Here is a 23,836-nt window from a genome sequence, read left to right on the forward strand (position 1 = left end):
TTTTCTTCAGTTTTACAGTTGTTTTTTTTTTCTTGCTTGCTTGCTTCGCTTCTTGTGTTCCCAGTTTGCTGTTGATTGCTGCTTACAATTTTTCGACTGTGCAAAAATCGACTGCTCAACCGCCGAAGCGACAGAGACCCACAGAGCCAGAGCGAAAGAGAGCGAGCTATCAAGAGAGAGAGAGAGTGTGTGTGTGCGTCAGTGAGAGCACGCGCAGACGCTCGAACTGTTCTCGCTCTCTCGCACTCTCTCGCTCTAGCTCTCCTAGCGGCTGCTGCAGCGAAGCTTTCCTTTGGCGTTTTTCACACAATTTGTGTGTGTGGGTTAATATACTCTATAAAATATACTCTTTTTGCTGTGATATCTGCCATTACTCATGCATCGCTTACGTTATGCCTGAAATATTCTATGCTTCTTGGTGTGTGTCAATCATGACTAGAGCGCCAAATGCAGCCAAAAGGCTAACATGATCAATACAAATAAATAAAAGCTGCTCTGGTTGCGACTAGGCAATACCCTGTAGCCAGCTCGAGAATATATTCCCAGCATCTATGTTTCCTACTTCACTATGCTCCAAGATAGAGTGTAAGTGTACTAAAAAGGTGTACTAAAAAGTGTACTAAAAAGTGTACTAAAAAGTGTACTAAAAATATGTAGTCTTTACTTTTCAATGTTGGTGGAGTGGGAAAGTCGTATAGAAGAAGAATGATATATTTATCATTTGTGTATGTTATACGTGAATTTGATTATGAAATTTCGCGTCTTTTGTTAACTTTCGCAAGGTGCCAAGCAAAACAGGTGCTAAAAATCGACATATATTCAGACCCTACAGTCCACAACTTTAATCTTCATACGTGTTATTACGTGTGTGTTCATGCTGATCAAGAATATATATATATATATAATGGGGGCGCTTTTTCTTTTGCTTGTGACACACAAATTCCCAACTTGCTGATACCCCCCTTTCGGACATTATTAATGGGTATGGATACAATGTTTTGAGGAGCTTTGCGCCAACAGTTTGAGCAGCACAGCGTGCTGTCAGTGCCGCCCAAACTGTGCGGTATTTGAACGTACTTGGGCTAGAGAGCGTTAGAATTATATTCAACTAACGTCAGCCGGGGTATCAGATGTATATCATATTTCTATTACGCGAATGCTGACGCCAGCTCCGTCTTTCTATTATAACATCCGTTCGTCCGTCTGTCCGGCTGTCTGGCCAAAACAAATGCGGCCAATTTCTAGATAAGTTTCGCCCAGTCATTTCACAGTCGCTATCTCTCTCTCTGGGCCCTCAATGCCGGCTAAATGCGTCTTATCAAGTCGCCAAATGTCTACAGTTGCACAAGCACTGTGGAGTCGCACTGCAATTTTTGCTTGAGCCATGCGGCGTGTTGCATAACGCAGCTGCTGGCGCTTACATAACACCAGAGCCGGAGAAAAATACAAAACAAGGTCAAAAGTTCAAGGACTTGACGGAAAAAAGCTCACTTGTTCTGCGTCTGCGCGCAGCAAGCGGAAGTATTTACAAACTGTATGTGTGTGCGTTCGTCTATGTGTGCGTGCGTTTATGTGGGCGTGCGTCTATGTGTGCGTGCGGTGTGTTTGCGTGCGTCTATGTGTGCGTACGTGCGCTGGGTGCGACTTTTGTTGATGTTTTGATTGTGTAACAGCTGCTGCTGGCGCCCTGAAGTAGGCAATCAAATATATATTGTATATATTGAAACGCCTGTCACAGCTTTCTTGGCAAGCGGGCGCAGCGTAGGCGTGGCTTTTCTCTCATATTTATTATCTAGCACGGCCATAACTTTACCTCATGCGGGTTATTAAAGCTATTATCCGCCTTAGTTTATGTATGTTTATTGTTTTGATCGGGAATGTTGGATAGGTATGCAAATGGCGAATCGGACTTACCCTTATGAGATGGAAGCTAGTGTCTCTAGAGTCCCTTGATGGAGTTCTCGGTAGATGAGTTGAGCCCTAGACTAATGTATTGATAAAGTTTAGCCAAAGACTATAGATCGGACTTATCTTTATCAGATGGAAGCTGGAGTCTCTAGAGTTCCTTGACACAGTCCTCGCTAGATGAGTTGTATCCGACTAGTTTACGGATATAGTTATGTATTAGCCAAGGACTATATATATGTGCATCAGCACAATGGGAAATCGGACTTATCTTAATCACATGGAATCTAGAGTCCTTTGACGCAGTCCTCGCTAGATGAGTTGAGCCCTAGACTAATGTATGGATAAAGTTTAGCCAAAGACTATAGATCGGACTTATCTTAATCAGATGGAAGCTAGAGTCCCTTGACGAAGTCCTAGCTAGATGAGTTGAATCCGACTAGTTTACGGATATTAGCCATAGACTATATATATGTGCATCAGCACAATGGGAAATCGGACTTATCTTTATCAGATGAAAGCTAGAGTCTCTAGAGTCCCTTGACGCAGTCCTCGGTAGATGAGTTGAGCGCTCGACTAGTGTATGGATATAGTTTTGTATTAGCCAAGGACTATATATATTTTTGTGTGCAATCGGACTTACCTTTATCAGATGGTGGAGGAGCAAAGAGAGCTCCTAACAGACTAAGGAGCCTTTCAAGCAGGTGCTCAAAGGCTCACTTACAATAATAATACTCGACGCAGTCCTCGATGAGTCCTAGACTAGCCTATGGATCGAGTACTCTGTTAGATGAAGATTATAGTAGTCTGTGCTTTTAAAGAAAGTAAAGTCGATCTACTATAACAATTAAATGATTTTGTGAACAAATAGGTATCTCCACTAGCAGCAGGCATTATATAATCCAGCATCTTCAACTTCCTCACCATCCATAACCCGATATAGCCTCCAAGTTTATACTCCTCTGCTGAAAGCAGCTGCAATTAATTCTTATCAATTTTTTCATTATTGGCAATAACTAAAATTGACTTCGATTCGTTAATTGCCTTATGCATATGCCTTTGATATTTTTTAACTGCGAATTTCATATTGCATAGAAAATTATATATAAATTTTATTATTTTATAGATTCCATATGTTCTTTAAGCAAAAATCTGGATAACTTTTTGAACGTTGTTTATTGATTTTTATTAGATTTTTCTTTTAATACATTTCCATTGCTACGGTCAAATTTGTTTGTTTGTTTTTCTTTAATAATTTGTTTTTCTTGTGTAACTTGCTTAAATTTATGATATTGCATATGCCACAAAATTGCTGTTATCATTTTTGTTGGCTTTTTTCAAAGAAGCGCACAATTCTTTGCACAACTGAAAAAAAAGGCTAGCAAATAAAATAATGCATTTCTTTTTGTTTTTAAAGTTATTGAAATAGTTAAAATAATTGCATGCCCAATTAGCATAGATATTTGTTTTGGGTTTCGTTTCTCGCAGATTTTTCCAGTTGTTGCTTTCTTCTGCTCAAACACTTCATTTTTCACATTCATTTTTCAAGTTTTCACATTCATTTCTAAAAAGTTTTCCTATAGCTTGTGCTCATTTTAATTGTTTTCTATCTTTCTAAGTTCATTCGCTAAGTTAACTAATTTTGCATATTTTATATAAACTTAGAACCAGCGACTTTCTTCTTTTTTTTTGGCCGTTCTGCTTTCTACTTGTTCTTAAACGTTTTCACTTACTGAATTTGTATTTCCTTTTGTTTTGTGTTGTTTGTTTATTTTGTTTTGCAAAAGTTTTGTTGTTAACCTTTGGTTGGTCGCATATGTTTCGCATTGGCTTTGTGTACTTTAAGTTCTCCCCTGCTTCTTACTCTTCTCCCTTTTGTTGTTGTTGTTTTTCGTGTTATTTTGTTGTTGTTGCCTTTTTGTTATCACAGCTTTCTTCTATACACTTGTGCTCTTATGTTATCTTTAAGCATAACTTGCATATATATAAATTTGTTGTTGTTCTTAATGCACGGCTGTTGCTTCTTCTTCTTCTTGTTGTTGTTTTTTTACTTCTATTCTAACATGCCTCCTGTTCCTTTAACTTCCTTCTCTTGCTGTTCTTTAGCTGCTGTTGTTGTTTTTCTTTCTTTTTCTAATACATACGTTAGCTTAATTTGTGTATGGAATGATTTACAAAAAGTTGTTGTTTTCCTTTCGAAATTTTAAATACAATAAATGGCATATAAAATATAGACTTATTCTGTTTTTGTTGTGTTCTTTTTGTATACAAAATAAAACGTTACTCATACGCAGCGTTGGAAGTGTTTGCATTTCGCGTGAATAAATTGTAATACTTGAATGGATTTGTTAAACAATAAAGAAGGTCTGCAAATTTGTAGCTACAATTATTGACTTTTGCTAGGTAGCATATTTAAAAGAATTTTCTTTAAGGGAATAGCTTGGAACAGTTGCGTTTTTGTTTATAGATTCATGTGTTTTCTTTGGTGCTGTTGTTGTTCTTGTTGTTTTGTTGTTGTTATTGGAAGCAGCATGACACGTTTATCACATTTAGTTGTTGTTGTTGTTGTTGGTATGTACTAGGCTTAACTAAATTATATTGTGGTTGTTGTTGTTGTACATACACACACACACACATTGACGATTGCTTCATATTACACATGATTTGCACTCATTTGTATCGTTTTTATAAATTAATATTCGCTATTGAAGTTTATAACAAAAATACATGCATAGCTTTTAGTTTTTGTAAGTTATATATGTACATATATATATATATAACACATATGGTTGGATAGTGTTCGGTGTTGTCTTTGAGATCGCATTTGTTTAATCTGTTGTTGTTGTTGTTGCTGCTGCTGCATTTTTGGTACTTTTTGGACAATTGCCCCTCGGCTGGCTTTGACGCTGAGCTTTGCAACGCCTTTGTTCAGTCTTTCGTTTATTTCATTTAATAGATTTGTATTTATGTATTTTTTTTTAGCTTAGTTTGAGCAAAGTTCTTTGTGAGTTGTTCGCGTAAATGCTCAAAGTGATCTTCAGGTACCATTTATGTTTATATATTTTTTGCCTAGCTGCTCAGCTGCTGGTGCTTTTGTGCCCAGTGGCAATTGTCCTGGCAACAGTTTTGTTTGTACACTAACTGCGCTGCATTTTGTTTGTTTGTTTGTTTTTGTGCAAACATAAGTAAACTATATTAGTTGTTATTGTATAAATGAATGCCTGTTGCTACGATAATACAAAATACTCAAGTGTTACGATTGATTGAATCGGTTTTTAACGGTTTTTGAATTGGTTTTGCTTTCAATTCTGGCTAACGCATGTCTCGCTTAACAAGTCGACAACACACGCCATTTAACTGGACTGTCACACAGATACACATATGTCTTATATTATTAAATATGTATATACAGAGACGTGTGTTGTTTACAATATGCTTTTGTTGCTTTACATAAGCTGCTAATATCACTTTGGAAAACTACACAAATGGCGGCGCTTGGCCAACGAAACGACCATCGGATCGGATTGTTTTGCGATCTGTTGGCTGTTGTTGTTACATTTGTTGTGTTTGGTTGTTGTTCTATCACAATTTAAGCGCCAACTTTACATTACATATTCTCATATTACAAAAGTTAACAATTTTTTTTTTTTTTTTGCCAATTGATTGAGCTTACAATTTGTCATTGGTCTTTTTTTTGTGTGTGTTTTCTTGGTTTACAATCATTTTTTAACACTTTTTTTTTGTTTTTCTTAAATGTTTTTTTTAATATTTTACTTAGCTAACTAGACAATTTGCTTAACAATTGGTTGTTGTTGTTGTTGCTGCCGCTGCTGTACCTGGCTTTACTTTTGCTTGCTTGCATTTTGTTTTTAAATCACAGTTGTTGTTGCTTATAAAATGATGTTTATCTTCCCTCATTCCCTCACTCACTACCTATCTTAGTTTTCGTCGCTGTTTGTTGTTTTACATGTTTTTTGTAACAACAAACTGCCCGTTATATTTGTTGGTTTTTGTTTACAATTCGTTTTCATTCTTTCATTTGCATTTGAAGTGCTCAAGTCTTTTATGCCGTTTGTTGCTTTCATTTTTGCTGTGTGGCCGAACAAAATTTAATTTTAAGTTTTACATAGTTTAACATACGAAAGAAAATTGTAAGTTGTATAAAGGCTTGCCAATTTTTTATAACTGTTTACGGTTCTTGTATTATCTATCAAAAATCGTTTTATTTAACTTAACAGAAAAGTCAATTGATCGCTTTTCATTTTAGGGTTTGCTTGTTTTGTTTGTTTGTTTTTTAGTTGCCTACGTAAAAGTTTACTAAACGCTACAAATTTCTATGCGCTCGATTTGATCACGTGTCATGTTGTATTATATTGTGAGTCGTGTTGTTGTTGTTGTTGCTGCATGCATGACGTTGCTTTATTCGATTTTTGGTTGATTTGTGCTTTAATGGCTCAGATCCTTTCGCATTAATTCAAAAACGTACTTATCGCGCACATCATAATCCACAGGGCCATAGCCTTCGCTTGGCAACTGCTCCGGCTCAACTGGCCTCCATTGTTGGCCCAACAACGAGCACATTTCCTGCAAATAATCAGTCAGACTGGTGAACATAGGTGTAAATCTCAGCCACTCACCTGATTAAAAACGGGCTGCGCTGCGACGTTGGGCTCCCAGTCGATTTGAGATACTTCTAGACGACGCAGCTGGCGACCACGCAGGCGTGCAATGCCAAGCAGATTGTGCGGATCCATGGTGTAGCCGTGCACGACAATCTCCTCGAGCTGTTTGCAGCGCCAGGACAACATGACAAACGGGTCCTGAAGCCTGGTCTGACGCATGTAATCAATGCGATTGGAATGCTTGCTCACCGAATCTATGTAATAGATGCTGCGCAGCGTGTCGCTATTGTGCACGGACATCCAGTCGAGCGCCTCTTCGTTCATGAACTCACAGAAGAGCATCCGTATGTGCGTCACGGGCATGTGGCGGCGCAGTATGCGCAATTCCAGTTGCTCAACAGCCTCATAGGCATAGACGAGCGTCAGCACCAGTTCAATGTCCGTGAAATGCGTGGAGAAGTTGGACCAGGCAGCCTCCGAGACATCAGCATGCTCCTCCTGATCGAGGCCATGCACCACAATTAACAGCTTACGCAGCGGCAGCACCTGTATGGTGTGCAGCAGCTCATCGTTGAGCGTGTCATAGTCCAGCGAAAGCACTTGCAGTGCGGCACATTTTTGCAGCAGCGTGGTGTCCAGCCCGAGTATGGGATAGTGACTAGGATCGTATTTAATGCTGGACAGCGTCAACTGCAGCAGCTCTTGCGGCTTGCCCATGGCCTTGAGAAAATCCTGACCATAATAGGTAAGCGCTTCAATGGCACCCAAATCCAATACCTGACACGCCTGATTCTTGCGGCCCAAAATCAACTTCAGTGGCTCCACAAAGCACCTGAAATGGGAGAAAAGAAGGGGGCTTTAGCATAGATTAAGAATTATTTTAGTTATTTCTCCTACTGTTCTATGGCGACGAGGTGCTCGCTGTGCATATTCCCGGCAGCCACAAGACCCACATTGTTGGTTTGGAAACGCAAGGCCCGGATATTATCACAGCGCGCCGCTCTAAGAAAATCAATTAGAATATTAGCTTTGGTTAAATATACTGTATATTGGTTAGCACTTACTTGTAGAGCAGCCGCCGCATTTTTTGTATGTGAAAGGCATTGTGAAAATCGAAGACTATGACCAGCTCCTTGGCCAGATTGGCCATGCTGAGATGAAAGAACGACAGTTGGTCATCCTGGGCCACGTCAATGTGAAAGCGAAAGTTTTTAAAATAGCTGTTGTCGCAGCGAAAGTAGAAATATAAAAAGAAACAACTATTAACAAAAACCGTTTCCACGTTGTCCGTCATGTACACTGAGCTAAATAAGTATATAGCCAGTTGTTGACGATATCACAATTATTATAATTCATTTATATAAACGATTATACATTTTATGTTGGAATTTAGCATTCATTTTAATTTTTTTTTAAATTTAAAAAGCAATACCATAACTTCTGTCGATCACTGTGGCAGCGACGTCGACATCAGCTGTGTGTTTGGCTACGTGTATGCGTGTGTGTTTGTGTTGGTGTAGCAACATTTTCATTGTGCGCCTGTGTGCGTGTGTGTGTTTGTATGGCCGCGCTTTGTTTTGTTATTACACGTATTAATAAATGCTTTGTTGTCTTTCAAGGCTTGCCAAAAAGTAAAACACACACGCCCCTACCGATGGGCATCTGGGAGAACAGCTGTGCGTCACCCACAGCAGCAGAAGCACTTTGTTTGTTTGAGACGCAAAAGCGAAAATCTCCACAAACATAGCCTTGCATAGATATATACACACATACACTTGTGCTTATATACATACATATGTATATGTACATAATGGATTCTGCTGGACTTACCGTCTTTGGAAAAAATGATGCCTCCATGCCCAACAACAATTGGCCGCAGCTCTGCGGTCTCGAGAATCGAGATAGTCGAATATTTGATTTAGTGCCACCGCTGGTATTGTATGCCATTGGGGTATATTCATAACTTTAACTATATAATCCCAAATAAATCCGTGTCTTTACTTTATTGAACTTGTTAATTTTACTTTTGTGCGACCGAACGGTGCGACGCAACATCGACCAATTAAGATACAGCACTGTTAGTTCCTCCATCACTAACATGCGCATTGACTGTTAAATAACATTTTGTTGGTATTTTCCGCAAAGCAAGCATACGGTCACATTGTAAATAATGTGGTAACAACCTGCTTGTGTTTTTGTATAATGTCACTACTCCTGGGCGCTTGCAGGCGATCCCAGCTTATCGCTGCCTGTAAATATGGTTATCTACGTGCGAGTGCCACAAATGTCAAATGGTATGAACGCCGGCATGCCTCTACAGAAACCGCAGCAGCAGCAACGGCAGCATCGCAGCTGGCCAGTGCCGGCGGGCTGGTCGGCTTCTGGCAGACACTGTCGAACAGCACACCTGTGGCTTATATGCAGGATGCCCTGACCCAAATACATGACTACAGCGGATTGCCCTGGTGGGCGGCTATTGTGCTGTCCACGTTTTTGTTTCGCAGCGTCGTCACGTTGCCCTTGACCATTTACCAGCACAGAATAACGGCGCGAATAGAGCAAATTGCGCTGGAAATGCCGGCCTTAGTCGAGGAGCTGAAACGGGAGGCGGCTATGGCCAAGCAAAAGTTCAAGTGGAGCGACAAGCAAACGCAAATTGTCTACAGGCGTTCGGTTTGTCTACGTGCAATGCATATTTTCTGATCTTCTCAAACATCAACTTTTACCTTGCAGATCAAGAAGCAATGGCAAAATCTAATAGTGCGTGATAACTGCCATCCCATGAAGACAGTCATTGTGCTCTGGGGTCAAATACCGTTGTGGATATTCCAGTCTGTAGCCCTGCGTAATCTGGTTTACATGTTGCCGGATCCCACAACGCTGAAGGCACAAATCATAGCCACAGAGCTGACAATTGGCGGCATAGGCTGGATACCAAATCTTACCGTTGTAGATAGTTCCTATATTCTGCCCGTCACACTGGGACTCATCAATCTGGCCATCATTGAGCTGCAGACCATGACGCGCTCGCGTCCGCCCACACGTCTACAGAACATAGCCAACAATGCTTTCAGAGGTCTCAGCGTCTTGATGGTGCCCGTGGCCTGCACGGTGCCATCGGCACTGTGCGTCTATTGGGTAGCCTCCAGCAGCTTTGGTCTAGCGCAAAATCTGCTGTTGCTCTCGCCGGAAATGAGACGCGCCGTGGGCATACCCAAAACGCCAACAGAGCTGGAGCAGCCGTATGACCAGCTGTGGCTTAAGATACAAAAGCGCGCGCGACTCTTGGACGAGGCGCCGGCTGATAAGCCGGCTACCAAGTGAGCCACTAGTCTTATGTTGTAAGTAGTTTATTTAATTGTCATGTAAATATAGTCTGCCATGAGGCTAAGTCCACGAATCCAGACAACTGTCCCATTGTAAATTATCACTTCATCCATGGAAACTCATCTTCGTTCTTAGAAATAAATTGTGTGAAACCCCCCACAACATACATAACTGTAAACAACTAATCGTGCTCTAGTTGAGTGCACGACTAGTAGATACCCCGTATCAATGAGTATTGTCGCAACATAGATTCCTATTTAATTTTATACAGACACGCAGCGGCTGTGCCTCTTTCCTAGTCCAATTGGTAAAAAAATATATTATTAATTATAGATAAAATTAATCTGCGTTTGGTATAGCAAATAAGGCGCCTCTATCTCTTACAGCTTCGGAATATGTATATTCTTTATAGGAACGAAGATGCTGGCTTCTGTTTGCGCAACTTGATACCCTTTCCTACGCGTTTTCTATTGGTACAGGGTATGACAAGTGGAACCAAAACAAATGATAAGCGACAACGAAAAGGTCTAGAGATTGCCACGACCGATAAGGCGGCATTCAATTGGCGCTACGCTGCAGCATCATCCGTCTATCTGCGGCAGCGGCAGCCCAATTGAGATTGAGAATTGTTGGAGAATCGGAGGCTGTCGCCTCAGTCGAGTTTTGAAGCTCAGCGACAGAGGCAGCTAAAATTGAAATTCGCGCGCATCTCCCTCGTATCACTTTTCGGGCCAACGCTATCAGTTTGAGTGAAAATAAAAATAATATATAAATAAATTATATATATATATAGAAAATATATATAAATGATCTTGAGAGCTTTGTGCCTCGGACTGGCGCTCCTCGTGCTGGCCGTAAGTATGGCTTATTATTATTCAATTGATACGAATTGATATGCAATGCTGGATAAACAGGAAGTCTCCTCTACTGATCCATTCAATCTATATAAACCCATAATAATCACACACAAAATGTTCTCAATTGCGACTTCGACAGCAACACGAATCGTTCGCTTATCAACCTGGCAGCTATTCTGATGGACAGTCGACGCAGTCCGGGTTATCAGCATCGCCGCATTCCAGCTATGCCCCAGCTCAAGAGCAGCCAATCTATGAACGCGACGCCGCGGCCTGTCCGCCCCAGTTTCGAGGACTGAAGCCATATGCCCACGATTGTCATCGTTTCATCAGCTGCGCAGATGGTCGATCCACTATACAAACCTGTTCACCGGGCACGGCTTTTAATGCCCGAACGGGAACCTGTGACCACCTGTCCCAAGTAGCCTGTGAGGGTCAGGCCGGTCGCTCGGCTCGCATGCAGCAGCTGAATACGCAGCCCAAGTGTGCAGCGGGCGTGAACGGCCTGCAGCCACATCCCTACGATTGCACCAAGTTCCTGAACTGCGCCAATGGACAGACCTTTGTCCAGAGCTGTGGACCCGGCACAGCCTTCAGTCCATCCCTGTTGGTTTGCGACTACAAGCACAAGGTGGATTGCGGAGATGGTCACTTCAACGTTGATGAATCAGCTCAAGGTACGTCCGGCTCCTACATTTAAGACACATCCTCAACTAACACAAACTTAGGTCGAACGGGTGGCACCTCTGCTGGACTCACTTGTCCAGAAGGCGCTCGCGGTCAATTTCCCTACCCCAATGATCCCTATAAATATGTAATTTGTGGAATTGGTGTGCAGCCGCGTCTCGAGCAATGCCCGACGGGTAAATTATTCGATGGCAACAGCTTGATTTGTGTTCCCATCGGAGCCCTCTCTGCCCAAACTGATTTCTCCTGTAAGTTTTACTATTATCTATCTGCGCTTTGCTTTGCTTTCTCCATTCGCTTCTCATTTGGGTTTTTGGTATCATCTTTTGCTTTTCATTCGCTTCCAGTTGCTCGTTTTTTTGCTTGCTTAGTTTGTAATCCTAACGAATCCTCCCAGCTGCCGCCCGGTCGAGTGATCTACTCTGTCCTGGAGGCGTCGAAGGTCTGTTTGTTCATCCCTTCGATCAAACCAAGTTCCTCAATTGTAAGGCTGGCAAAGTGGCTGTCCAGAGCTGTATTCCTGGCCACGTCTTTAGTATATCCAAAGGTAATTGTCAGCTCAAGGCACAATCTGTGTATAGCGACTATGTGACCTACATTGTCTCCGAGATCAGCCACGAATATTGTAAGTGACCACGTGTTATCCGGTCTTCACACCTTTTGAGCCGTACCCTCTTCAGCTCTGATGCTGACCCGCTGTCCGGCGGGCACGGATGGTCTCCACATATACCCCTACGATGCTGGGAAGTTTGTTCGCTGTGCAGCTGGAGGCGAGATGTCCATATTGAGTTGTGGAGAGGATAAGGCGTATAGCTTCACTCAACGGGCTTGTCGACCGCGTAGACAAGTGACCCGAGCGGAACGCGTCAAGTTTTTTTCGGAGCTCAGCTTTCAAGGAGGCAGCTACAGTTACACGGATAGTCAGATCTTCCAGTCAGGACTAAAGTCCTGTCCACCCAATCTGCGCGGCAAATACGCCTATCCATTCCATGCCGGCCACTTTGTGCTGTGTCAGAATGGTCTGCTGCAGGTGGAGTCCTGCCCAGCGGGATCTGTTTACAGTCTATCCACGCGCAGGTGCGCGGCTCGCCAGCAGCTCTCGTCACATGACTTTTTGGACTATGCCTATCTAAATATTCAGCTCTCGAGTAAGATTATTCCTAAGACAGGATGTTCAAGTGACCCTTATTATTTTCCGCTCCCCAGCTGACCTTTTGCTAGACCTTACCACTGTCACCTGTCCCGCAAATGCACTTGGATACTATTTGCATCCCTTTGATTGCACCAAGCACTTAAACTGTCGCGATCAACAGACCTCCATTGAGAGCTGTGAAAAGGGGGAGGTCTTCAGCATATCCCAACGACGTTGCGTGGCCAGGGATGAATTGGTGGCCGCATACGATCGGGTGGAGTATCTAACAGAGACTCAGCATGAGTTCTTCCAAGAACACGCAGTGACTGAGGGTCGTCAGTTGCAGTCTAAGGCACAAAATCCGCAAGGAGAAGCTACTTGCCCTCCAGGCGCTAGTGGCCTTCACAGGCATCCCTACGATTGCACCAAGTTCCTGAATTGCGCGAATGGGCAAACTTTTATTCAGGACTGTGGACCTGGAACAGCCTTTAGCGCATCGCTATTGGTCTGTGACTTCAAAGAAAAGGTGGACTGCGGCGAGGGTCGCTCGTATACGGGCGAAGGCAAGATAACTTACAGTGGTTCTAGCGGTCAGGTCAGCGGCGGCTCACCTACGGGCTATCAAGGCGGATCATCAGTTGATGTAAATGGATCGTTTAACGGAGCTAGTTGCCCGGAAGGAGCTCGCGGCTTATTTCCGTATCCCAAGGATCCTCACAAGTATATCAAATGTGGAATTGGTGTGCAGCCCCGTCTTGAGCAATGCCCGTCGGGTGAGGTATTCGATGGCCTCAGTTTAAATTGTGTTCCCACAGGAACCGTCTCTACCCAAACTGATTCGTTCTGTAAGTTGATCACCTATTTGCCTGCGCTTTCCTTTGCTTTCTCCATTCGCTTCCCATTTGGGTTTTGGTATCATATTTTGCCTTTCATGCGCTTCCAGTTGCTTTTTATACCCTGAACCCATTAAAAATAAGTTTGAAGCAAATCAGGCAAAGCTATTAAAACCAGGAGATTATTGCCAGATTTAGATGCCAAATTTATCTAGAGGCAAAACCCTGAAACACGAGCCAAACCGTATGAAAATCTGTGGAGTTTTGACCGAGTTGTGGGACTGGGAAGTTTCGACTTAGGTCTATATACGAATCTTAGGGGTAAGATTTTGATATGAATTTCGACTAAAAAATATGAAGTCAGATTTAAATGCCAGATTATTAAAGAGGGAAAACCATGGACAAAAACACAAGCCCCATGAAAATCGGTTGAGTTTTGACCGAGTTGTGGGACTGGGAAGTTTCGACTTATGTCTATATACGAATCCTAGGGGTAAGATTTTGATATGAATTTCGACTAAAAAATATGAAGTCAGATTTAAATGCCAGATTATTATAGAGGGAAAACCATGAACTAAAAGCCAAGCCTCATGAAAATCGGTTGAGTTTTGACCGAATTATGGGAGTGGGAAATTTCGGCTTATGTCTTTATACAAATCCTTGGGGTAAGAGTTTTACATGAATTTTGACTAAAAAATATGAAGTCAGATTTAAATGCCAGATTATTATAGAGGGAAAACCATGATCCAAAAGCCATATCTCATTCAAATCGGTTGAGTTTTGACCGATTTATGCGAATGGGAAATTTCGGCCTAAATCTAAATGGGATATTTGAGGGGACTATTTTTAAATAAATTTTGACCAATAATATTGTTGATAGATGTAGAAAATAGATAATGTCGATTTAAAACAAATTTATCATAAATATAGGGAGTATTAGGATATCTTTATAAAGAAAAAAGTTTTTTATATAAGAACTTACTTTTCGACCGATCGTTCCTATGGCAGCTAGATGATATAATAGTCCGATCCAGCCGGCGCCGACATTTGTACTTCGTGCAACAGAAGGAGAGACCCCTTTTTTTTTTTTTTTAAATTAATTCATTTAATTTTGTTTTCTGCTTAAGCGAACTCGCTCTTAGTGCGAGCTACATTTGGTGTTGGTAGAAGAGGGTTCAGGGTATCCCCTAGTCAGGAACTCCCGACTAGAGCCTCTTACTTGTTTTTGCTTGTTTAGTTTGTAATCCTAACAAATCCTCCCAGCAGCCGCCCGGCTGAGTGATCTACTCTGTCCCGGAGGCGTCGAAGGTCTGTTTGTTCATCCCTTCGATCAGACCAAGTTCCTCAATTGTAAGGCTGGCAAAGTGGCTGTCCAGAGCTGTATTCCTGGCCACGTCTTTAGTATATCCAAAGGTTATTGTCAGCTCAAGGCACAATCTGTGTATAGCGACTATGTGACCTACATTGTCTCCGAGATCAGCCACGAATATTGTAAGTGACCTCGTATTATCCGGTCTTCACACCTTTTGAGCCGTACCCTCTTCAGCTCTGATGCTGACCCGCTGTCCGGCGGGCACGGATGGTCTCCACCTATACCCCTACGATGCTGGGAAGTATGTTCGCTGCGAAGCTGGAGGAGAGATGTCCATTTTGAGTTGTGGAGAGGATAAGGCGTATAGCTTCACTCAACGGGCTTGTCGACCGCGTAGACAAGTGACCCGAGCGGAACGCGTCAAGTTTTTTTCGGAGCTCAGCTTTCAAGGAGGCAGCTACAGTTACACTGATAGTCAGATCTTCCAGTCAGGACTAAAGTCCTGTCCACCCAATCTGCGCGGCAACTACGCCTATCCATTCCATGCCGGCCACTTTGTGCTGTGTCAGAATGGTCTGCTGCAGGTGGAGTCCTGCCCAGCGGGATCTGTTTACAGTCTATCCACGCGCAGGTGCGCGGCTCGCCAGCAGCTCTCGTCACATGACTTTTTGGACTATGCCTATCTAAATATTCAGCTCTCGAGTAAGATTATTCCTAAGACAGGATGTTCAAGTGACCCTTATTATTTTCCGCTCCCCAGCTGACCTTTTGCTAGACCTTACCACTGTCACCTGTCCCGCAAATGCACTTGGATACTATTTGCATCCCTTTGATTGCACCAAGTACTTAAACTGTCGCGATCAACAGACCTCCATTGAGAGCTGTGAAAAGGGGGAGGTCTTCAGCATATCCCAACGACGTTGCGTGGCCAGGGATGAATTGGTGGCCGCATACGATCGGGTGGAGTATCTAACAGAGACTCAGCATGAGTTCTTCCAAGAACACGCAGTGACTGAGGGTCGTCAGTTGCAGTCTAAGGCACAAAATCCGCAAGGAGAAGCTACTTGCCCTCCAGGCGCTAGTGGCCTTCACAGTCATCCCTACGATTGCACCAAGTTCCTGAATTGCGCGAATGGGCAAACTTTTATTCAGGACTGTGGACCTGGAACAGCCTTTAGCGCATCGCTATTGGTCTGTGACTTCAAAGAAAAGGTGGACTGCGGCGAGGGTCGCTCGTATACGGGCGAAGGCAAGATAACTTACAGTGGTTCTAGCGGTCATGTCAGCGGCGGCTCACCTACGGGCCATCAAGAGGGATCATCAGTTGATGTGAACGGATCGTTTAACGGAGCTAGTTGCCCGGAAGGAGCTCGCGGCTTATTTCCGTATCCCAAGGATCCTCACAAGTATATCAAATGTGTAATTGGTGTACAGCCCCGTCTTGAGCAATGCCGGTCGGGTGAGATATTCGATGGCCTCAGTTTAAATTGTGTTCCCACAGGAACCCTCTCTACCCAAACTGATTCGTTCTGTAAGTTGATCACCTATTTGCCTGCGCTTTCCTTTGCTTTCTCCATTCGCTTCTCATTTGGGTTTTGGTATCATCTTTTGCTTTTCATGCGCTTCCAGTTGCTCGTTTTTTTGCTTGCTTAGTTTGTAATCCTAACGAATCCTCCCAGCTGCCGCCCGGCTGAGTGATCTACTCTGTCCTGGAGGCGTCGAAGGTCTGTTTGTTCATCCCTTCGATCAGACCAAGTTCCTCAATTGTAAGGCTGGCAAAGTGGCTGTCCAGAGCTGTATTCCTGGCCACGTCTTTAGTATATCCAAAGGTTATTGTCAGCTCAAGGCACAATCTGTGTATAGCGACTATGTGACCTACATTGTCTCCGAGATCAGCCACGAATATTGTAAGTGACCTCATATTATCCGGTCTTCACACCTTTTGAGCCGTACCCTCTTCAGCTCTGATGCTGACCCGCTGTCCGGCGGGCACGGATGGTCTTCACCTATACCCCTACGATGCTGGGAAGTATGTTCGCTGCGACGCTGGAGGAGAGATGTCCATTTTGAGTTGTGGAGAGGATATGGCATATAGCTTTTCTCAACGGGCTTGTCGACCGCGTAGACAAGTGACCCGAGCGGAACGCGTCAAGTTTTTTTCGGAGCTCAGCTTTCAAGGAGGCAGCTACAGTTACACGGATAGTCAGGCCTTTCAGTCAGGACTAAAGTCCTGTCCTCCCAATCTGCGTGGCAACTACGCCTATCCATTCCATGCCGGCCACTTTGTGCTGTGTCAGAATGGTCTGCTGCAGGTGGAGTCCTGCCCAGCGGAATCTGTCTATAGTCTATCAACGCGCAGGTGCGCGGCTCGCCAGCAGCTCACGTCACATGACTTTTTGGACTATGCCTATCTAAATATTCAGCTCTCGAGTAAGATAATCCTTAAAACAGGATATTTGAGTGACCCTTATTATTTTCCGCTCCCCAGCTGACTTTTTGCTAGATCTTACCACTGTCACCTGTCCCGCAAATGCACTTGGATACTATTTGCATCCCTTTGATTGCACCAAGTACTTAAACTGTCGCGATCAACAGACCTCCATTGAGAGCTGTGAAAAGGGGGAGGTCTTCAGCATATCCCAACGACGTTGCGTGGCCAGGGATGAATTGGTGGCCGCATACGATCGGGTGGAGTATCTAACAGAGACTCAGCATGAGTTATACCAAGAACACGCAGTGGCTGAGGGTCGAGAGCTACATTCTGTTAACGGAGTTGTGGAATGTCCATCTGGTGTTGGTGGACTTCAACCGCATCCTTACGACTGCACCAAGTTTCTAAACTGCGCCAATGGCCAGACATTTGTTCAGGATTGTGAATCCGGTACAGCTTTCAATAGATTACGGAGCGTCTGCGATCACGCCACCCAAGCGAATTGTGCGGGCAGAACTACGTATTTAGTTGCGACAGCTGGATCCAATCCCATCACTGTTCCCTCCTATCGTTTGGCTTGCCCTGACCACGTCTATGGCCTTTATGCACATCCCTTTGATGCCAAGAGCTATCTGTATTGCGATAAGGGACATACAACGATCAGGCAGTGCCTACCCAATGAGGTTTTTAGTCTCTCGCGTGGCTATTGCCTGTCAGTGGAGCTCGTTCTGGCTGCAGATCGCGTGTCCTTGTTAGGCGGCGCAGAGCAGCTTAGCCTGGAGCAGCTGGAGTGTGAGTTGGCCCGTTAATAATCAGGAAGGGCGGAAACCTGATGATCTTGTCCCGTTACAGCTATAAGTTGTCCACGTGCTACTGTGGGCAATCACGCCTATCCCTTTGACTGTACGCAGTACTTGAGCTGTGAGGCGGGCATCACGCGCCTCCAGAGCTGTCCCCATGGTCAACACTTTAGCCTGTCGCAGCGCAGATGTCAACCTCAGGAGCAAGTGCAGCGCATCGATCGCGTTTACTTATTAAGTGAGCTGCAGATCTTCTACGAGTGGTGGCAGCAGCTTCAGCATGTGGGAACTGGCGTTAGGATCAGCTGTCCCTTTGGCTTGACGGGCAACTATCAGCATCCGACGTTGCCGCACAAATTTATCAGCTGTTCAGCCCATAGCTCAGAGGCGATACTCCTCGATTGTCCCGGTGGTCAGGTTTTCAGTGTATCGCGGCGTCTGTGTGTGCCGGGCACGCAGGTGCCCACACACGATCGCTGTGACTATCATTCAGAGCAAGCAGTGTCCTCCTATGGTTGGATAGATCTGCGTCATGGTTACTAACATTCATTACCCGTTATTTTTTCCGCATTTCACGAATAATCCCTGATTCTTACAGACGCTCGCGAGCCGAAGGCGTATGTCCAACCGATTTACGGTGCTGCCGATCAGTACGGCAGTGGTTCGGGCATTAAGACGACCGTTGTCAGAGGCGGAAGTCGCTGGAGTGACATGAATATGGAACGTCCGTCGGGTATTGACTTTGGGCAGGACACACAGCAGACACTCGCCAACGGCTGGTCTGGCCAGGGGAGCTCCTACAATCGACAGGCGCCTACACAGAGCGTGCTCTATGTGGAGGGTTCACTGCAGCCGAATCGTAATTATCAACCGACTACCACAAATTCAATATATAAAACGCCACTGGCGCCCATGGAGCCCACCACAAGCAATGTTTACTATGCCCAGCCCGTGGAGACTGCGCACTCGTCACGTCAGAATTTCAGTCGCTCCCAGACAAATGACTGGCATACGGCACCATACAACCCTCAAAGAAGCTACCCCGCGGCTAGTCTAGCGGGACAGCAGCCCTTAGATCTTGACTACCAGCCCGATAGACATGCTGAAGAGCCACGTCTCACTTATCCTAGGGATCAGCTGCCAAGCGGATCGCATCAACAGCCTCGCGAGCATTTCCGTCCTCCTTATCCCTCTGTGCCCGCTAATCATAATCCTACTTTTCATGGTCAGTCTTATCCGCCAGCGGTTGAATCGAATTTGTATGGTGGTCTGCAACCGCCTACACCTCCAGCTCAGCCCTCTGGCTTTACTCCAATTCGCCCACAACCCAATCCTCCTGCCCGTACACTACCAGGACAGAGACCACTAGACCTGGACGACTATAATCCCGATGTGGATACCCAAGCAACTGTAGATCAGCCTTATCCTACTTTCCGTCAAGCTCCTCCTCCCGTTCCCTCTGTGCCTGCCAATCACAGTCCCACCTATCGTGGTCAGCCCCATCCTGAGGCTAATGAATCCAATTTGTATGGTGGATTGCAGCCACCCTCCCGCCCATCTCTGCCCGAGACAACAACGACAATTCCCATCACCAGCTCTACGCCTTCAAATCTCCGCACATTCCCGATTTATCCACCTGTGTTCAATGCCACACCTGCTAATCCAGCCAATCACCCACACTATAGTCCGCCCTATGCGGGAGTTGCGCATTCGCAGAATGCTTCCTGGAGCAAGGTGCCACCACGTGCCCGCGAACCTGATCCTTTTATCGACGGGGGAGATTATGATGAAGCAGATTACGGTGATTCGGAGACCACGACCACCACAGAGAGAATCGGCTTGAGGCCACCGCCCTTCAACCATCAGTTTTACAATCCACCACGAGGTGCTGCTCCCGCAGCAGAAACTCCCTCGAAGGTAGCGCTCGGTGAGGCGTTGCGTTTGATGCTGCGCCCCTATTTCAATCACAGCGGCAATGCGCAGGAAGCACTCGCTGAGCGGGCTGAATCCGCCATTGCGTCCGCTATTGCCAAGCCACCGACTAGCACGACTCCCAACCCTACTACGACCACGACGAGCAAAGACCCGCATCGGGGCAGACAGACGCCGGACGATGAGGTTGAACTGATTGTGGCGGGCGAACAGGAAAGCTTGGACATTGCTGACGATGACTCTGTTGTTCCAGATGCGGGTGAAACGGCGCGCACTGAGCAAACCCTAAATCCGACGACTTACGCATCCGGCTATGACACGACTGACTTCCAACGGGGCACACGTAGAGTGGATACCGACACCAGTACGAAATCCTATCCAAATTCAAATTCCAACAACTGGCACACATGGGGTCACAGTCGTGACTTCCACAAGCGTCATCCAAATATGCCCGATCCGTTTGATAAGCCAGACGATCAGCATCAACCCAAACAACACCACCAACACCAACACCACCCCCACCAACACCTGCACCACCACCATCATCCCCACGAGCACAGCCGCCTTTACCATAGCAGCCATCCCAATGTACCCAATCCCTTTCCCACCAAAACTGAGGAGCAACCACAACAGCCAGAGCCGCAGCCAGACTTTGAGGAAGAGCCGGACTTTCTGCCCAATCCAAATGCGGAAGCCACCACGCCACGTAGCCCACAAATCAGTGTTCGCGGTAATTTTGATGAGCCCTGCGAGTTTGATTGCGGCGGTGGCAAGTGTGTAAAGAAAATGGAAGTCTGCGATGGCGTCAACAACTGTGGCAATCGGCGGGATGAGCAACAGTGTGATCATCTGGGCTATCAGGTGCGCCTGACGGGCGGCGAGAGTCCGCACATGGGACGCATTGAGGTCAAGGGTGAGTTCAACCACATTTAATGACTAACTGTATTGCATCGTAATATTTTCTATCCTATCAGTCAATGGCCAGTGGGGCTACGTTTGCGATGATAAGTTTGGATTGCGTGATGCGGATGTTGTCTGCCGAGAGCTGGGATTTAAGATGGGCGCAGCTGAGGTGCGTGGCAACTCCTACTATGAGCCACCCGGGCGGAACTTCAACTATGCCATGGATGAGCTCGAGTGTCGGGGCAATGAGACACAGCTAAAGGATTGCAACTTCAAGGGCTGGGGTGTGCACAACTGTGGCGTTGATGAGGTGGTGGGCGTGGTCTGCAAGGTGCCCGTGCTGAAGTGTCCCAACAATTTCTGGCTGTGTCAGACCTCAAAGGAGTGCATACCGCCCGCTTTTGTCTGCGACCACACCGAGGATTGTGCGGACAAGTCGGACGAGAGCGATGCCGTTTGCAAGGTCCGTAGTGCCGGGTTTTCAGCTATAGAATTTTAGACTTAGCCGTACTTTTTTAGGCGCCCATTGAGTACCGTCTGGAGGGCGGACGCAGCCCGATCGAGGGTCGCCTGGAGGTCAAGTATCACGGCGTTTGGGGCACCGTTTGCGATGATGATTTCAATCTAAAATCTGCGCAGGTGGCCTGCAATAATCTGGGCTACTATGGAGCAGCTGTAAGTGGTGCCTTGCCGGAAACAACCGGAAACCGAAGAATTTCAATTCCTTCCACTTTTTTCTAGAAAATTGAAAAGAACATTTTCGGTCCGGGCAGTGGACCCATCTGGCTGGATCAGGTTCTATGCCAGGGCAACGAGACGAGCATTGACATGTGCCGACACTGGAACTGGGGCGAGCACAACTGCAATCACACCGAGGATGTGGGTCTGCGCTGCACCGCCGGACCGCCGCCGCGCCAGTCACGGCAACGCACTCGTCTACAGGCCTTGGACAAGGACAGCCCGGTTGGCCAATCGGCCCGAGTTAGTCTCTCCGACATTGGGCTCTGGGAGAGATCGAGCAAGGCATTGCGCACACCGCGACGCTGTGGCATCTTCAAGGACGACCTGACCGATGAGTTTGCGCATCCGGAACAGCGTGTGGTGCAGGGCAGCGTGGCTCGCCGTGGCCGTCATCCGTGGCAGGCCACGATACGCACGCGTGGACGCGGCGGCATCTCTAGCCACTGGTGCGGAGCTGTCGTCATCTCCAAGCGGCATCTGCTTACCGCCGCCCACTGCCTCTACGGGCATCCGAAGGGCGCCTATTTTGTGCGCGTCGGCGATCACTATGCCAACATTGCGGAGCACTCGGAGGTGGATGTGTTCATCGAGAACTGGTACACACACGAGCAATTCCGGCAGCCCACACACATGAACAACGACATTGCCGTCGTGGTGCTCAAGACACCGCTTAAGTTCAGCGACTACGTGCAGCCAATTTGTTTGCCGGAGCGTGGTGCACCGCTGGTCGAGAATCGCACTTGCACCATCTCCGGCTGGGGCTCCATCAAATCAGGCATGTCCAGTGAGTAAACAGCTGGCAATGACTCTTTGTTGGGGTATTAACTGGTGTCTTTGCTTGCAGCTCCCTCCCAGGAACTGAGAGCTGCCCAGCTGCCTATTTTGCCGGATGCGACGTGCAAGCAAATGAATGTCTACGGCGATGCCATGACCGAAGGTACGTGCGTGCGTGCATACATACATACATACATACATACATACATACATACATACATACATACATACATACATACATACATACATACATCTACATACATACATCTACATACATACATCTACATACATATATCTACATACATACATCTACATACATACATCTACATACATACATCTACATACATACACCTACATACATACATACATCTACATACATACATCTACATACATACATCTACATACATACATCTACATACATACATCTACATACATACATCTACATACATACATCTACATACATATCTACATCTACCCGCCCACCTTCTCCTGCACAGCCGCCTCCTGCTCCTCCGCCTCCTCCACAGTTGCTCCTGCACAGGCCGTTGGAGCCAACGTTGCCTGCCTCGTTGAATTTCAGCAAGGCCTACTTGAATTCTTGAGAATCGAGGAGGAGAGCACTTGGCAGAAATTCGTTTTATTTAAATCTGCAGCACAGCGACAAATAGGCTTGGTCTGCGTTTGGTATTAGAAAACAAACATGCATGCATACATATAGTCATATACGCACACATACATACATGCATACACTAACACGCAACCCCGCACACACACACACATGCATACACACACAAACATATATAATACCTGTATAATTATATACTCTCTTCCATATAAGCTGACTTTTATATGATTTGTATAGAATCTATATATGCACTCGATTGATTGATAAAATGACAAATATGCCTCTACTGTTCAAGAATATATATTCTTTATGGGGCCGGAATAGTGTCCCTCTAAAATAAACCAATGTTATCAGTTTAAACCTTTAACTATTTCTGCTCTAATTAGGCATGTTCTGCGCCGGCTCCATGGACGAAAGCGTCGATGCCTGCGAGGGGGACTCTGGCGGCCCGCTCGTCTGCTCAGATGAGGGTAAGTAGTGTCCAGCTTACTTCACCTTACCGAACTTCAATAATCGTGTGCTCCTTGCAGATGGCGAAACACTCTATGGCATCATATCCTGGGGACAGCACTGCGGCTATCAGAACCGACCTGGCGTCTATGTGCGCGTCTGTCACTATATCGATTGGATCTATGAGAAGATCAACCAGAGTTTGCTGCGCTTTTGAATGAATCACAAGCTTTATAAATTTAGGCCCCATCTCTGCCACAAGCTACTTATATTTATGGCAGCACCTGCATGTAGGCTATAAAAATTGTGCGATTTTTTTTTATATTTTTATCCAAGGTGTGGGGCAGGGGGCAGGCACGTAGATTAAGCACATAATCAATGCTAATAAAGCGCACAACAATAACAACGAAAACGATGCTGAGTAAATTTAATTCACATGTCGACTCATCCCGAACCCCCTCCCTCCGCCGTCTCTACACACATCCATTGCCAACCGAAAGCTTCC

The 23,836-nt window shown here is 45.5% G+C and overlaps 3 protein-coding genes and 1 long non-coding RNA gene across 6 annotated transcripts; 3 read left to right on the forward strand and 1 right to left on the reverse strand.

The window, feature by feature from the left end:
- Positions 1 to 5,638: 5,638 nt before the first annotated feature.
- Positions 5,639 to 8,593, reverse strand: LOC135432065 (uncharacterized). Its single transcript, XM_064687535.1, has 5 exons — positions 8,358 to 8,593; positions 7,592 to 7,747; positions 7,425 to 7,529; positions 6,543 to 7,359; positions 5,639 to 6,489 (listed from the first exon to the last, which is right to left on the reverse strand). The coding sequence occupies exons 1-5, from the start codon at positions 8,486 to 8,488 to the stop codon at positions 6,352 to 6,354; spliced, it is 1,347 nt and encodes a 448-aa protein (XP_064543605.1). The 5' UTR covers positions 8,489 to 8,593; the 3' UTR covers positions 5,639 to 6,351.
- On the forward strand, positions 7,979 to 8,589 carry LOC135432093 (uncharacterized). Its single transcript, XR_010436885.1, has 2 exons — positions 7,979 to 8,086; positions 8,147 to 8,589. It is a non-coding gene; the product is annotated as an uncharacterized LOC135432093 (long non-coding RNA).
- Positions 8,594 to 8,694: 101 nt separating the features above from the next.
- Positions 8,695 to 10,193, forward strand: LOC135432073 (cytochrome c oxidase assembly protein COX18, mitochondrial). Its single transcript, XM_064687547.1, has 2 exons — positions 8,695 to 9,200; positions 9,261 to 10,193. Exons 1-2 carry the CDS (start codon positions 8,730 to 8,732, stop codon positions 9,849 to 9,851), a joined length of 1,062 nt encoding a protein of 353 aa, XP_064543617.1. The 5' UTR covers positions 8,695 to 8,729; the 3' UTR covers positions 9,852 to 10,193.
- A 318-nt stretch (positions 10,194 to 10,511) lies between these two features.
- teq (Tequila) lies at positions 10,512 to 23,743 on the forward strand. 3 transcript variants are annotated; one of them, XM_064687522.1, is made up of 16 exons: positions 12,079 to 12,546; positions 12,605 to 13,375; positions 14,627 to 14,854; positions 14,910 to 15,377; positions 15,436 to 16,206; positions 16,355 to 16,582; positions 16,638 to 17,105; positions 17,164 to 17,898; positions 17,959 to 18,441; positions 18,505 to 20,751; positions 20,813 to 21,204; positions 21,261 to 21,416; positions 21,483 to 22,266; positions 22,327 to 22,419; positions 23,268 to 23,351; positions 23,412 to 23,743. In XM_064687522.1, the coding sequence occupies exons 1-16, from the start codon at positions 12,084 to 12,086 to the stop codon at positions 23,546 to 23,548; spliced, it is 8,508 nt and encodes a 2,835-aa protein (XP_064543592.1). In that variant the 5' UTR covers positions 12,079 to 12,083; the 3' UTR covers positions 23,549 to 23,743. The 3 variants fall into 3 exon arrangements, with proteins under 3 accessions (XP_064543585.1, XP_064543577.1, XP_064543592.1); XM_064687507.1 differs by lacking the exons at positions 12,079 to 12,546; positions 12,605 to 13,375; positions 14,627 to 14,854; positions 14,910 to 15,377; positions 15,436 to 16,206 and adding an exon at positions 11,423 to 11,646; XM_064687515.1 differs by lacking the exons at positions 12,079 to 12,546; positions 12,605 to 13,375; positions 14,627 to 14,854; ... (4 more) ...; positions 17,164 to 17,898; positions 17,959 to 18,441 and adding exons at positions 10,512 to 10,708; positions 10,851 to 11,388.
- Positions 23,744 to 23,836: the final 93 nt, after the last annotated feature.

Source organism: Drosophila montana, unplaced genomic scaffold, assembly GCF_035044405.1.
Source record: "Drosophila montana isolate Dmon_TW-CO22-7 unplaced genomic scaffold, ASM3504440v1 contig_1455_1, whole genome shotgun sequence".
In the NCBI taxonomy this organism is placed as follows: domain Eukaryota; kingdom Metazoa; phylum Arthropoda; class Insecta; order Diptera; family Drosophilidae; genus Drosophila; species Drosophila montana.